This window comes from Stegodyphus dumicola, chromosome 10, assembly GCF_044657685.1.
Source record: "Stegodyphus dumicola isolate Sdum_Otavi_A_Nest chromosome 10, ASM4465768v1".
In the NCBI taxonomy this organism is placed as follows: domain Eukaryota; kingdom Metazoa; phylum Arthropoda; class Arachnida; order Araneae; family Eresidae; genus Stegodyphus; species Stegodyphus dumicola.
The window spans coordinates 168951564-168966682 of NC_140777.1; the positions used below are offsets into that span (position 1 = coordinate 168951564).

General features: G+C 34.7%; 2 protein-coding genes across 12 annotated transcripts in view; one reads left to right on the forward strand and one right to left on the reverse strand.

The window, feature by feature from the left end:
* The window catches only part of LOC118194190 (uncharacterized), a 33032-nt gene extending 26880 nt beyond the window's left edge, over nt 1–6152 (forward strand). For both annotated transcript variants that reach the window (XM_085826124.1, XM_085826125.1), the window contains exons 3-4: nt 796–893; nt 5471–6152. In XM_085826124.1, the coding sequence (XP_085682250.1) occupies nt 796–893; nt 5471–5987 (615 nt within the window). In that variant the 3' untranslated portion in view covers nt 5988–6152. The remainder of the gene's footprint in view (nt 1–795; nt 894–5470) is intronic.
* Nucleotides 6153–12385: 6233 nt separating this feature from the next.
* LOC118201025 (acetoacetyl-CoA synthetase-like) overlaps nt 12386–15119 on the reverse strand; it is a 74363-nt gene continuing 71629 nt past the window's right edge. For 9 of the 10 annotated variants that reach the window (XM_085825850.1, XM_085825849.1, XM_085825847.1 and 6 more), the window contains one exon: nt 12386–13012. In XM_085825850.1, the coding sequence (XP_085681976.1) occupies nt 12872–13012 (141 nt within the window). In that variant the 3' untranslated portion in view covers nt 12386–12871. The remainder of the gene's footprint in view (nt 13013–15119) is intronic. The other variant, XM_085825851.1, reaches the window with a different exon arrangement.

The window sequence follows — 15119 nt, forward strand, 5'->3', positions numbered from 1 at the left end:
GGCGGAATATGAGTAAATTTGTAAACTTTGAAATGCTAAACTGCATCTTTCTTTTCAGCTGCAAACAGAAGAGCAAACGATGAAAAAAAAAGCGAGACATGTGTCTATGTGATAGCAACTGAGGACAGTTCGAGAGTGTTCTAACTCAATAACATAAAACGAAGCCATTGAGGCAATCTATCTAAAAACGCATGAAAATAAACTGAAAACAAGTTCTTGAAAAGCTGATAGCAAAGGAAAATGCCAAAAGTCATTAACCAGAATGAAAAATATTTTATGGATTGGAAAACCTCTTAAGGAAATATATTTCCTAACAAAATTTCTCTAGCATGTATAAGGCCCATTAGGCTCTTAGTGATAGAAACGTGAGAAAACAATTATGCCTTTACAGGTATTCGATTTTCCACGAAATAAATCATAAACACTTATTGCCTCGAAAAAATTCCAGAAAGGATTAAGCATGATTTAATTCGCAATAATAAATGAAGGCGTTATCTTTGTTGTTGCAAGGTTTAGTCTCTCTAGATTGGCAACAAATCTACTATTCTGCTGTTTCAAATGTAAACAAACATGTCCACCATGTTATTTAAAGATTAGGCTTAACCGCACTTAAACAGGTTTTTAAATTGTTCATAATTGTACAAATATTGCTTGCAGATTTACTAAAGGCACAAAAACCTTAACTGGAAGATATAGAACTGCCCCTAAACCCTCCCCCCCCCTTTTTTTTCGCAGTGTACGTTTTTTATTTAAAAACATCTTTAGAGAATAATCCTTTTTCAATGAATTTTCCAGAACAGACCAAGAAGAACCTGTATTGACCATAACGGAAGATGCGCCTTGATTACGTACAATGTCGATGATAGAAAATATATTCGAGTATTAAATACAACGTAAGTTCATATTCAACTTTGTTATTTAGTCGCGTCAGAGATTTATGCGATATATTAATGTTACTGAAATCTCCAATACCTAAACTGACAATATTGCACTGGACTCCATTGGGTTTCATCTTAAAATAGAATATATTAAAAACCACAATCTTTTCTTCTTTAAGCATATGTTGCTTTATTAAAATCGGCTTTGATATTCATAGACATTAAAAACTAGCTTAATCTTTATTTATCGGGCAATATGCTATTAGTTTTGCAACAGATCTAACGAATAGAGTAGGTCCTGAGAAAAGGATTGTGTTAGTTATTTCGATTCGAGAAAACAAAAGTGTGGGGATTTATTTAAGTTATTTAACAGTTAGTTTTATTTTGAAGCAAATTTCATATTTCTCTGGCTTTCACCTCATGCTTTCTTGTCATAATGTGAATTAGGGCGCGTGTATTCAAATGAAGTAGAAAGAAGTTAGTAATCAAGGGAAGGTTTTGGAAGGTGAATTTAGAGAGAGAACGTGTTCTGCCTGCCTGATTGCCACTTTGTTATCCTTACCATCGGTTACTGTTGTATACTAATAATTAAATTTCTGTGGCGTTGAGCGCTTTAACCATTAGTCTTGTTTTTACGAATCAAGACCTGCCTGCGCGTTAAGGGGTGTTGGAATTCAAAATTCTTCAAAAAATGTTGATTTCGGATTTTTGCATTTTCAAGTTCTCTACACTTTCATCTTCTAAAAACACCATTCTTTAGTCTTTGTGAAAATTAGAACTGTAAAGAATCTAGTTTTAATTTGTCATCGAACGATTTGATATATGAGGATTTTTACATGAAAAAAGTTTGTCTCCAAACTTTTGTTCTTAGGAATCACACAGGTATCTAAAAATTTTTATGGCTTATTTATTAGGTTTCCTAATATTTACTCTGAAATGAGTTTTTTTTTTTTTTTTTTTTTTTTTTTTTTTTTTTTTTTTTTTGTGAAAAAGTGCTAAATTTTACTATGCTTAACAAAATATTTTGTAAATTACTCTAAAATTCAAAATGTTTCAAACGCTCTTTTCAATCAGATAGGTATACTTTAATTACACAAAAAATTTCAAGCGTTTATCTATAGCAGATTTTGAAAAAAAGATACATCAAAAATGGCCAAGTTAACATTGTCGGTACAGGGGTTTTTGATATCCCTTAAGTGACTTGTGAAAAGCAGTTAGAGTAACTTAATTCTATTCCATTTTAGGTTACTTGTTACCTTCTCCGTTAAGCCAAAATTGTTGGCTTTGTTAAGCACGAGTTGGCGCCATCTGTGAATATCTTGAGTTAATAAAGTTATAGAGACATTAGGTTATTTTGGAAGCAGGAGATGTGAAAAATGAGCAACGCCTTTGCCGGAAATCGAACCACGGACCTCTGGAATACGCCTCCAGTGTGCAGACCACTACACCACGGAGGCACGCTAAGGGAGAAATACCTTATATACGCGTCCTTTTAACTGGCTACTGGGGTTTAGGGTACCCATCGCCAAATCTTGGGTGTGGAGAATCATCATTCACCACCCTTTTAGTTCGGGCCCCACTGTACAGACATTAGGTATTTTTTGGAAGCAGGAGTAAAGAAAAATGAGCAACGCCCTCGCTGAGAATCGAACCACGGACCTCTGGAATGCACGCTCAGCCTGCAGACCACCACGCTACAAAGACATGCTAAGAAGGCGGGAACGATATTTTTTACTGATCAGTAATCACAATTTTGGTTTTCAGAAATTAAAAGAAATAACTCTTTGTAAGATCAGATATTAAAATCAGCATTAAAAAATCAGTCCAACAAAATAATTGCAAGGACACAGTAACAATAAATAAATAAGTATGTCATGAAATTAAGAAACTCAGACTCTTTTTCAGTTCGAAATAAAATCATAAAATGTAATATTCGTAGATAATAAAACAAAGGTTCCACTAATCCAATGATTTTTTTTTTCACTCTTTACGCGCTCCGCCCTTAGGCACTACACGGAAAGGGAATGATGCCCCGTGGAGGTCCTTTTAAGGGAAACTGGCTCGTATCCACGTTACACATGGGGAAAACCACGAAAACAACCATGCAGCCAGCCCTTTCGCCGGGACTCGAACCCCGGACCGAATTGCCACTTTTCAGCTCTTTTACCGCTCGGCCGCTGGTGGACATATTCCAATGATTTTAGTTTAATATTCTTTTAAAATGTCTGCCCTCAATTGCTACATATAATTACACAGACTATGTCTATAAAATGAAATATTCTTGAGCTGTCTGTTACATAATAGTAGTTGCTGCACATATACTCGTCGTTAACATATGACTGAGCAGGACTATACCATTTCTTTATTCTTTTTAAGAAATATTAGCTTCTAAAACACCCCGAAGGTTCAAATCCCGCGAAGGGACAGGCTGAATGGGCGTTTTCGTGGTTTTCTCCATGTGTAATGTGTATACAAGCCAGATTGCCTTAGAAAGTCCTCCACAAAGGTATCCCTTCCCTTAGGAAGAAAACCCTGGAGGCTTTTCCGTAATCAAATAAACCAAACTAAATCACCACAGAGAAAACAATAGAGTGGTTTTAAGTCCGGTGATCTTGGTGGTTATTCCACTGAAGTGCCATGTCTAGTTATTTAATTCGAAATATGACGATTATCATTGTGATATCATCTAGGAAATCAGATAACTGTTCATTTAAAATATCTACGCATTTCTCGCCAGCTACAAACAGCAAAATTTAAATTCCAGAATCAGCATTTTGGTTTCATAACCTCACATTGATATAATTTGAAGCACAGGATCGAATTATGGTCAAAAATCGGTATATCATTTCAGAAAAAGCCCAGTTTTGTGTTAAAGTATACTTATGTTAAAACAATGCTATATATAAATCTAATCTATATCCTATGTTACGATTTTAAGACATGAAAAACGCAAGCTGAATAACCTCAAACGGCCCAGCAGAATATTAGATAAAGAACTGCCCCCATCATTTTCGACCAAAAGGCTTTAGCTAGAATCGGCTATTGGTCTCTACACGGGATTTGGAAGTGTATCATTTTAAATGTCCGAATCACTTTTAAAATTGTTGCCACGAAATAATATCACCCTGTATTACTTTTAAAGAAATTTAAATAATGAAGAAACTGTATGAACGTATGTATGTTTCAAGCACTCTCTAAAAACGGCAATACCTAGGGCCTTCAAATTTTGAACAACGTAGTCCTTTACTCGATTTGCACGTCTGGAAGGCCGAATTTTGAATTTTATACTTCATATTTTGTAAACCTTTAAAGAATTTTTAACAAACTCGATGATTAGAAAGCGAGCATTGGTAACAATGTACGGATTAAAACATTGTTGTCTGCAGCTCCCGAGACTGTCTGCTGGAAATTCTAAAGATATGTGTTTTTAAATATTTTGGGATTTTGCTAGTCAACGGAATTTTATATGGCGTAAGAACATGATATTTAATTAATAAATTTAACACTTGAAACGTTAATAATGAAAAGACAAGAAAAATGTTTGTAAGCCATTTCACTAAAAAAATGTACATTGATATGATAAATTCGAAAAAAATAGAGAAACGTATGGCAACACTAAACATTAAATAGGGAATTCTAAACATATTCTGCAATTAAAATTTTTGTGATTTTGCTGTGGAATTGTATATGGCGTAAGTGCGAAGAAAATGAGGCTTAATAACAAAGCTAAAAAGACAAGAAGAAATTGATTAGAAGCAGGGAATGCAACAGCAGACTGGTAGACGGCGAGCTCAGAGAGCGTAGAAAAACATTAACAAACCCTTTTGGGCGACAATTAAAATCTGAGCCCTTTCAGACTTTTCTTTTTTTATTAACTTACTTAAAACATGACTTACTTAATGACCTTGTAGAGGGATTAGGTTATTTAGAAGCAGAAGAAGCGAAAAATGAGCAATACCCTCGCCGGGACTCGAACCTCGGACCTCTCGAATACGCGCCGAATGTGCTGACCATTATACCACGAAGGCATGCTAAGAAGGCAGAAGAAATACCTTATAAACTCCCCCTTTTAAAGAGCGACTGGAGATTAGGGGACCCAGTCGCCAAAGCCTGGTGGTGGGGAATCATCATCCAGTACCTTTTTTTGTTCGGGCGCTACTGTAGAGATATTGGGCTAATTCGCAGCAGGAGTGATGAAAAATAAGCAATGTCCTCGCCGGGACACGAACCTCGGACCTCTTGATACGCGCCGAGTGTGCTGACCATTACACCACGAAGGCTTGCTAAGAGAAATACCTTATAACTGTACGTAATTCTTGCGTGCATTTAATTGTGAAATATCTGTAATTAGCATGTGTCTGGCGCTTATAATCTCTCCAGGTTGTTGCGCCATAAAATTTACTACCATCACCACCACCGCCACTACTACCACCTTAACCCATCAAAACTTTTCATTAAAATTTTTGGTCCTTAGTTATGAATCACCCTGTTGTATAATGAGGCTGTGTCTATGTTTGCTTGGAATCTTATCTTCTTTGAAAAAAAATCCTTTTTTTGCATTATTGTAATTGCGTTAATATTTCTTTTCATAGCTGCAACTGTGACGAAGGCACCGAGTGCTTATACGACAGAGATATACTGACCGACTGTGAAGGAAATGAGGATTGCTTACTTAGCAGGAATCTGCTTTTAAATTTCAATCTCTCTGCCTACCAATATGTTTGCAAGCCTAAGCAAAACCTTTGCACATCGGACCCACAGGAAGAATATTCCACAGTTCTGGAGCGCTCCATCCGGAAAAAAATAGATCACCTAGATAATGAAGTATCTAACATCGACTATGAAATAGCTAGAGTCGTTCAAGCAGACAAATATGAAAAATATGAAAAGAAAACACCTCATCTCGATTATCAATTAGCTCGCTTCGATTATGAAGTAGCTAGTCTCGAGCAGTTCGGAACTCAGATTCAGAATTTGACAATTCACCCTGAGAATGAAGCAGCTCATATAAGAATCAGCCAACTCAACAGAAGAATCAGAGAGCTTATTTTAAGAACTGAGCAGTTGAAATGGAACGTTGGACGGATTTCAATGAGGATTAGAGAATGAATCTTCTCGAGAATGGAGAGGCAACTTATTAACCTTTACGAATACTTCTCATTGAATTACGCTGCTTTGCCATGTTTCAAATAATCCTTTTTGTTCAATATTTACTATTTCCTGTAAATTAGGAATTGTGCATCCAGTACTAATTAGATTAATTTTCAATAAATTCCTCTATACATTATAGTTATCAAGAGTTTTCTATAATCAGAAATCATTATGATTATGCAAAAGGAATTCCGTAAACGAAAATACATATCCCATTTATTTCAGGTTTGTGTGTGGGGAGTTGAAGATGATATCCTTAAGAAAATAACACTTCCACACCACATACATTTAATGAATAATATTAATAGAAAAGCTAAAGATTTGAATTAAATAACAGTACCGTTCTGCATGACTTTAAGTATTTCAAATAGCTACACAGCGCTTGCTATTTTAACAAAGTTCTTTTGTTACCACCTTCGCGTGAAATCAACATCTATCATCATCGTCTTTCGCCTCCCTCTCGCCGCAGGCGCATACGTGATGTCCACTGGTGGCTGCGTTGAACTAACGGATACCACACATATTCTTAAATTTTCTGTTTTAGTACCAAAAGGAAATTAATCAAAGCTCTCCTATAGGTCGTAAATGAGACCAACTAGATACACGTAATATAACGTGCAAAACTATGCTACCCGTCCAAAGAAAATGTATGAAAACATTTTAATATTGAAGAAATTAGTTCGTTCTTTCCAAGCAACAACCAATTCGTAAATAATGTTTTTATTACCCAACCAGGAAACAAAACCCTTTGACACTTCAGGTTAATAGGTATGACGTTATGATTTAAAATTAATGTAAGATAACAACATTTTCTCCATATAAATAAAATAATTAACGAGGCATTTGTTAGTTCATGGAAAGTAGACACTAAAGTTCGTTATTGCGTTTATTGGCAGTCAGAAGAACAAGTTCGTACAATAGACATACAGGTAGTTCGGCGCTCGCAGGCGCCCTCTTGCAGAGAACAAAATCCAATTTTACATAAGGCGCGAACATGCCGCCCAACTTAAAATACTATTTCAACATTCAGTGGTTAAAAATTCAGTGGTTAAAACACAATACAATATTAAAATCGTGATATAATACTTAATTTATAATACATGAATTAAAACTCAAATTGGCAATGGACACAATTTTGTAATATTTCTTTTGACCATGACATCGGAAGTCTTAATAGTCACAACCCTAACAATATTATCAATACCAGAATGCAATTGAGTAATTCTACACATTTTCCATTTAGTTGGAGGTAAGTTATCTTCCTTTATGAGACACAGATCATTAACTTGAAGATTTTTAGTTGGCAAAAGCCATTTTGGTCTTTGTTGTAATCCACACAGATATTCTTTGTGCCAACGCTTCCAAAATTGTTGAACCATTTTTTGAATATGTTGCCATCTAGTGAGATGGGAAACTTCAATGTAATTTGGTTCAAGAATACTTGTTAATGATCTACCAATAAGAAAATGACCAGGCGTCAACGCTGATAAGTCATTTGGATCATTAGATAAACGTGTTAAAGGTCTCGAGTTCAAACAAGCTTCCATTTATGTGAGAAATGTTTTAAATTCTTCATATGTCAATCTCGCCTCGTCAGCTACTCGTTTTAAATGGTATTTTGTTGATTTTATGCCAGCTTATCAGAGTCCACCCATATGTGGCGCACCTGGAACGTTTATATGCCATTTAATGCCATTATCAACCAAATATCTACTAACGTTTTGGTTAAAAGTTGCAGCTCTAGCAAGCCCTTCAAATTCTATGAGTTTGCGTTTTGCTCCAACAAAACTGGAATCGCAATCACTATATATATCACTGCTTTTGCCTCTGCGGGAAATGAACTTCTTAAGAGCTGCAATAAAAGCATCTGCTGAAAGATCAGTCACTAATTCTAAGTGAATAGCTCTTGTCGTAGAACAAACAAATAGAGCTATATATGCCTTTGAATGACCTAGAGCCACGACCCTTATTTTCTTTAATTTGAAAAGAACCTGCGTAATCCACTCCACAGAGCAAAAACGCAGGAGCAGGGAAAACGCGACTAGACGGCAAATCGCTCACCAATTGATTAGTGACAATTGATTAGTGATGCTCTAATTTTGCAAAACTTTATACATTTCCTAACTAAATCTCTGATAACAGTTCTACCATTTATGATCCAATATTGTTCTTGAATGCAAGATTGCATAAGTTGTGGACCCTTATGCAAAAGTATTTCATGGTAATGTCTAACAATGAGATGTGTTAAAATGTGCCTACTTGGAAGCAAAATGGGATGCGTAAAGCCATATGTAGGGTTTGCATGTCGCAAGCGACCGCCCACCCTGAGAATACCTGAATTAACTAAAAATGGTTTTAAAGATAAAATTTTGCTTGTACAAGATAATGATTGATTTCTGCTTAAAGTGTTAATTTCATTTTTAAATTCAGCATATTGCATTAATTTAATGAACACATGCATAGCTTTAGTTAATTCACTAGTTTTTAAAAGTCCATTTACCTGATCTTTTGAATTTCTACAGTTATTTACAAACCTCAGACATAATGCTATAACACGTTTAAGTTTGGTGAGAGAAGAATATTTATAAAATAAATCATGAGTGTCTGTCAGGTGACTGGCAGCAGTTGTTGCCTGTAAAGCACATCTTTGCTCTGGCACAGAATCATTCAGTAGTGGCGCAGATAATACTGGCTGAAAAGGAAATAAATTATACAATAAATCTGGACCACGTAGTCAAAATGAAGTAACCAGTGCTGATGATGACACACCACTAGTTGCAAGATCAGCAGGATTAGTAATTCCACTCAGATGATGCCACTGAACAGGAGAAGATAAAGTCTGGATTTTTGCTATTCTGTTGGCGATGAAGGTCTTCCATCGGCTTGCATGAGATCCTATCCAGACTAATACAATAGTGGAATCAGTATGGAAAACAGCTTGTGATATAGGAGTATTTAAAGCTGTACAGGTGAAATCCATCAATTTAGTCAACAGAAATGCTCCAAAAAATTCCAATCGGGGAAGTGATATGGTTTTTAGTGGTGCAACTCTTGTCTTGGCTATCAACAACTGAACCTTGATTTGTCCAGTATCTAACACAGAACGATAATAAATTGCAGCGGCGTAGGCCTTCTCTGAGGCGTCACAAAACCCGTGCAGTTGAAACTGGTTATATGATTCAACCAACAAGAATCGTGAAATTTTGATACTTTTAATAAATATCTTCCGTAAGTTGTTTCTACTCACATTCAATATCTGGAGGAACCTTTTCATCCCACTGCAACTGATGTTTCCACAATCTTTGCGTGGTTACTTTATACCGAACCGTGATCGGTGCCAACCATCCAAGTGGGTCAAAGGTCTTTGCGATTATTGAAAGTAATGTTCGTTTGGTTAAGACTTCAGGATATGATGAATTGACTTTGAATAAAAACATATCTGAAGCTGAATGCCACAGGATACCTAACGTTTTTACATTATCATCATTGCCTATGTTCAAAGAAACATTTGATAAGCACAAATCTGGATTAATTGAATTCAAGACTTCTTTGCTGTTAGAAGCCCATTTTCTTAGAACAAATCCTGCACGTGACAACATCTGATTCAATTGCATTTGTAATTCTATAGCTTCAGTAACTGAACTGGCTCCGGACATCAAATCATCAACAAGAAGTCCCTAAGACATGTCTTGGAAGCCAAAGGAAAATTAGTTGCTTCATCTATGGCTAACTGCTGTATACATCTTACCGCAAGGTACGGAACTGATGCAGTACCGTAAGCAATCCTAGTTAATCGAAAATCCTGAATTGGTTTATAAAGTGAATCGCGCCAGACTATTCTCTGAAAGTCTGCATCTTTTAGTATAATTTGTCTGTACATTTTCTCTATATCTGCAGTTATAGCTATTCTGCGAATTCTGATTCTATTCTGTGAATAATTAATGTTGTCAGATCAGTCTGCAACTGTGGACCAACCATCAATTTCTCATTAAGAGAAATACCGCTAGAAGATTTTGCAGAACCATCAAATACGACTCGAAATTTATCACCATTTTTATCCGGAACTGAATGGTGTGGAAGGTAGAAACTAGAATTAGCTGGAACATCAATTTCATTTTCAGGAATCAATTCCATATGACCAAGTTGTTGATAGTTCTTCATAAATTTGTGATATTGACTGGAAAGAGATTTATTCTTATTATATTGACGCTCAATGCTTTGTAAACGATGTACAGCAACATTCCTTGATGACCCAAGTTCATTTCCCGATCTACGAAATGGAAACTTAACAACAAATCTACTTGTTGAATCACGAGAAAAATTCCGCTTGAAATGATTTTCACACTCAATCTCCTCTTCTGTGTAATGCTTTATCTCTGAAATTTCTTCCAATTTCCAAAATTTTTCAAGCTGGAGCTGGAAATTGGTACAACTAGCATGATTAGATACAATTGTTTGTGGTACACTTTTAGTCTTTCCGATAATGACCCAGCCGAATACTGATTCCAAGGCTGTTAACGAATGACCCGGAACAGTTAAACGTCCATGAAGCATTATCTCGCCAAATACATCTGCGCCTAAAAGAATATCTATTGGGCCAGGCTGGAAACAATTTGTATCTGCCAACCACAAATGTTTGAAAGATGTCAAAACAGATCTATCAACTTGATATTGAGGATGGTCACACGTGATCTTGGGTACAATTAATGCATTAACCGAAATGCTTGCGTTTTTATAAAATGGAGACGTTACTTGTAATTGAACTGAACCTGAAACCTTTCCAATGTTTTGCGAGCTCAGGTCATTTACACTTATGTTTGCACTAGTGCGCTTTAGCTGCAGTAAATTTACACAGTGCTCCCAAATAGATGAGCCCTGGCTACCTGAATCAATTAGCATCCTGCATTTTTGTAAATCGCCATTAATATCTTTAACATAAACAACCGCAGTAGGCAATAAAACTGCTTGCGTAACAGACACCGTGGCGTTATTGCTACTAATAGCAGAAGTTCCGTGTTCCATGGGTATATGACATTTTTCATCATTTGAATTTGTGGCTTCGAACAATATTTACACATGCTTGCACGACATTTAAAAATGGGATGCGTTTTACTATCTTTCAAACAATTAGCACATAATTTATTCCTTTTAATAATATCCCATTTTTCTTTGATAGGGAGTTCTAAAAAGCTATCACATTTAAATAACTGAGAATGAGAATTACTCTTACAATAAACGCACACATTAGCCACAAATTGGGACGAAAAAGCGTATCTGCTACCTGAACCCAGAGTTTTAATTTCAGAAGGCAAAATTGCCTTCTCCCTCTGACACTTCGCCAAAGAGGCAATAGCATTCGCTCTGTTTAAAATAAAACGCTTGAATTCAGCGAAAGCAGAAATTTTCTTGTTCGAATGCTCTATCGTCCACTCTTTTAGTGTTTCCATAATCAAGTTTTCCTTTTAACAGAAAAATAATCATAGTATCCCAATGCTCTACCGGCTGTTTAAGGATTTTTAATGTATCAATACGCTGTTGTGTTGTATCAATTAATCTCCGCAAACCTGAAGCTGATTCATGTTTTAGAACAGGTTGTGAAGTTAATTTATTTAATGCTGCGTTTATTATTTCTATTTCGTTTTCATAACGTTCAGTAAGCGCTTCCCATGCCTTTTCATAATTCGCGTTTGATATTTGAACTGATTGTAGTAAAACAGCAGCTTCACCTTTCACAGAAAGCTTTAGATATTGCAATTTTTGACTGTCACTTAATGTACTATTATTTCCAACACTGGCAAGAAATAAATCCCTAAATGATATCCAATCAACATAATTAGAAGTAAACGCTGGCAATTCCACGCGAGGAAGTTTCAAGCCGTTTGCATTAGCATTTATTATATCTTTGCCTGAATTTCTAAGTTTTCATGATTCTTCCTTTAAAGTAATTTTTAATGCATCCAGTTTGGAAAATAGTTCATTCATTTCTATTTCATATTTACTAAACTCTGCGTCAGAACAAGTACCAAGAATGTTATCGTTTAAACAGTTCACTTCAACACCTAATGCACCAGCATCATTTTCGTATACTTCAATGGCAGAAAAAGAATTTGCTTGACTTTTTAAACCATTTACTTGTGAAATTAAACGAGTCAACTTACCCTTAATGATTGGCTTTTGCTTTAAAATCGACTCCATATTCCTGCCGCTGTTTTCACAATCCATACAAAATATAAATCCGTTTTCCTTGCACGAAATGTCCTCCCATACCAGAACGTTAAAAACTGTCTTGACACATCACCCAAAGAATTGCTCCGGCTCGACGGACCATGTTAGCGGATGGAAAGTAGACACAAACGTTCGTTATTGCGTTTATTAGACAGTGTGAATAATAAGTTCGTACAATAGATATACAGGTAGTTCGGCGCTCGCAGGCGCCCTCTTTCAGAGAACAAAATCAAAATTTACATAAGGCGCGAACAGCAGTAACAAATAATAAAATATTAGAGTATATTAGAATATTAAAATTTAGAATTAAAAACCATATTTTTATAACATAACATTAAATTATAATTGTATGCTTCTTTCTAAGGCTTGAATGTGATTCTTTCGATTTCTGCATGTCTAATGAATAAAGATACCTATTTCTGTTTCCAAACATGATGCTTTTAATTCGCAACTCCAGACTACATTCAGAGATCAGACTTCATGTTATACAAAGAAAGTTCATAAATACGTAAATTTCCATATTTCATATAAATTAATAAAATAAATAGCAAAAATAAATATTACATCTTCTTTCTTTATTTTTTATCTATTCGCTGAGTTTCCAATTAATGCGATATTTACTCATCAAATCCTTGCAATTCTGGAATATTACAAAAGCTTTGCAAGCACTGTGGATTGATGACACTTTCTGGATTATAAGGCATATTGTTGATAATTTTCTTCACAATAATTTCAACTTTCTTTCCATTTATATTGCACTAGGAAAGAAAATAAGTATGAGAATAAATTAGTGTCAGTATTGCATAATGAAACTCCTAAACTTCAAAAACAAACGAGCGCCAAATAATATATATTGGCGAGAAAGGATTCATGTTCAGATTCAAGGAGTCTTAAAAGGATTTTATACTTGCATTACATTTGTACTCTGCGGAAAAAAAAAGGGGGGAGAGACAGTTCTATATCTCCCGTTCTACTGGGTCGATTGACAAAATTCAAACTGCGTGTTTCATGTCTCGGAAGCGCGACTTAGGATATATATTAGATTTATATAAAGCATTGTTCAAAGTTAGGTATTTTGACACATCGGACTTTTTCTGAAATAACATATGATTTTTTTTTTTCATATTTCGATTCTAAGACTCATATTACTCCTAGATATTAAATTTTGTAAAATTTGGTGCGAAATTTACGGAGAAATTCAAAAATTTACATTGGCACAGTTTTTTCAGTTTGCGCCAAGAATAATTCACTTGGCGAATTTCTTAATATATAGCAACCAATTTTCCTTTCCCTTCCGTTATGTCGGAGCGGAAAGAAAGGCACCTTGTTCTTATCTTTTCACATTGTGCATGAGCGGAGAAAAAGTCACATCGTTCCTGATTTTTTATCGCTTTCAATAAATATGCCAAATTTCAAAATGCGCCAATATATAAATTCACTTATATTTTCGGAAATTTTAAATAAAAAATTTTCATTTTTTGCATGTATGCTTATAAATACATCTACTTTAAAATGATGATAAAAATTGTATGGATTATAATTCAATTTTTTTTGAAAAATTTATAAAAATCATTTAAAAAATAAATCATATGAAGTGGGTGAATTTTATTTAGAATGAACCTGAATTTCGAAATGCGAAAGGAAGAATAAAATAAGTTTAACAATAGAAGAGAGTTTAATAAATATATACCAAACTCTATTAACATTGAGGAGCTAAACTATTTTTACAAAACTTGGCAGTTTGTCGTAATTTGAGTCGTAGAATCGAAATATGGAAAAACATTGGTATGTTATTTCAGAAAAAAATCCGATTTTCTGTCAAAATACCTATCTTAGAACAATGCTATATATAAATCTAATACATATCCGCGCCTTCGAAAGCGCGCCTAATTCGCGCTTTCGAGAGATGAAAAACTCAAGTTGAATTTCGTCAATCGGTCCAGTAGAAGGGGAGATATAGAACTGTCCCTTTTTTTTCGCCCTGTATTTTATTCTTTTCAGCATCATACCTTCTATTATAGAATATACTCTTCATAATATTACCAAATATGTAAGCCTAAAGCTATTTAAAGCTTATACAGTGGCTCACAAAAATGATGGGGCACTTTGAATTTTGTATTCTTTAATGAACATAGAAACGAAAATAAATTAAAACAAAAAGAAAGCTTTTTACTTTCATTATATATGAATTTAACACTTTTTATAGTAAATACATTTTTAAAAGATAAAAATGATATTCAAAAATCAATATCATTTATTTAATGAGGAAAAATATTCTCACAAAATAATCGGACACTGTTAGTAACAGCCGAAAGATAGTTTTCTTTCAGGATAATACAAGTTGAAAGCTTTTAAGTTGCAATCACGCTTACATTTTTCTTTTACTATGTCATTTTGCTTTATTTCCAACTTAGTTAATAAGTATCCAAATTTAATCAACGTTTTAGAAGAAAAAAGTGCGTTCAAAAGTATCGCATTAGCTTAGCAACTGACGTAAAGCTATGTGAAGTAAGTTCTGTGAGTGAAACTTACGTAAGTTCGCCAGAAAAGAGTATCTTGCGTCAGCCTTTATGTTTTAATTTATCTCTAGAACAATCTGCGATCAAATTAGTTTGATTACTTTTTGCAGTTGCAAGCTGACTGCAAATCGTAAGTTAGTATTTGTTTGGCTAAGCGTCGGAGTTTATGACGCTTCCTTGGTTTTGTAATATTGATGGCATTTAGCATTAATCATTGCTCGGTAAAGAGCTGCTTCAGAGTTATCTGAAACTTTAATTAAACTATGATGATCAACTATCAACGAATATTTACACATTGGAGTATTGACTATTTCTATTCCCATTCTAACTACACACATTTATTACT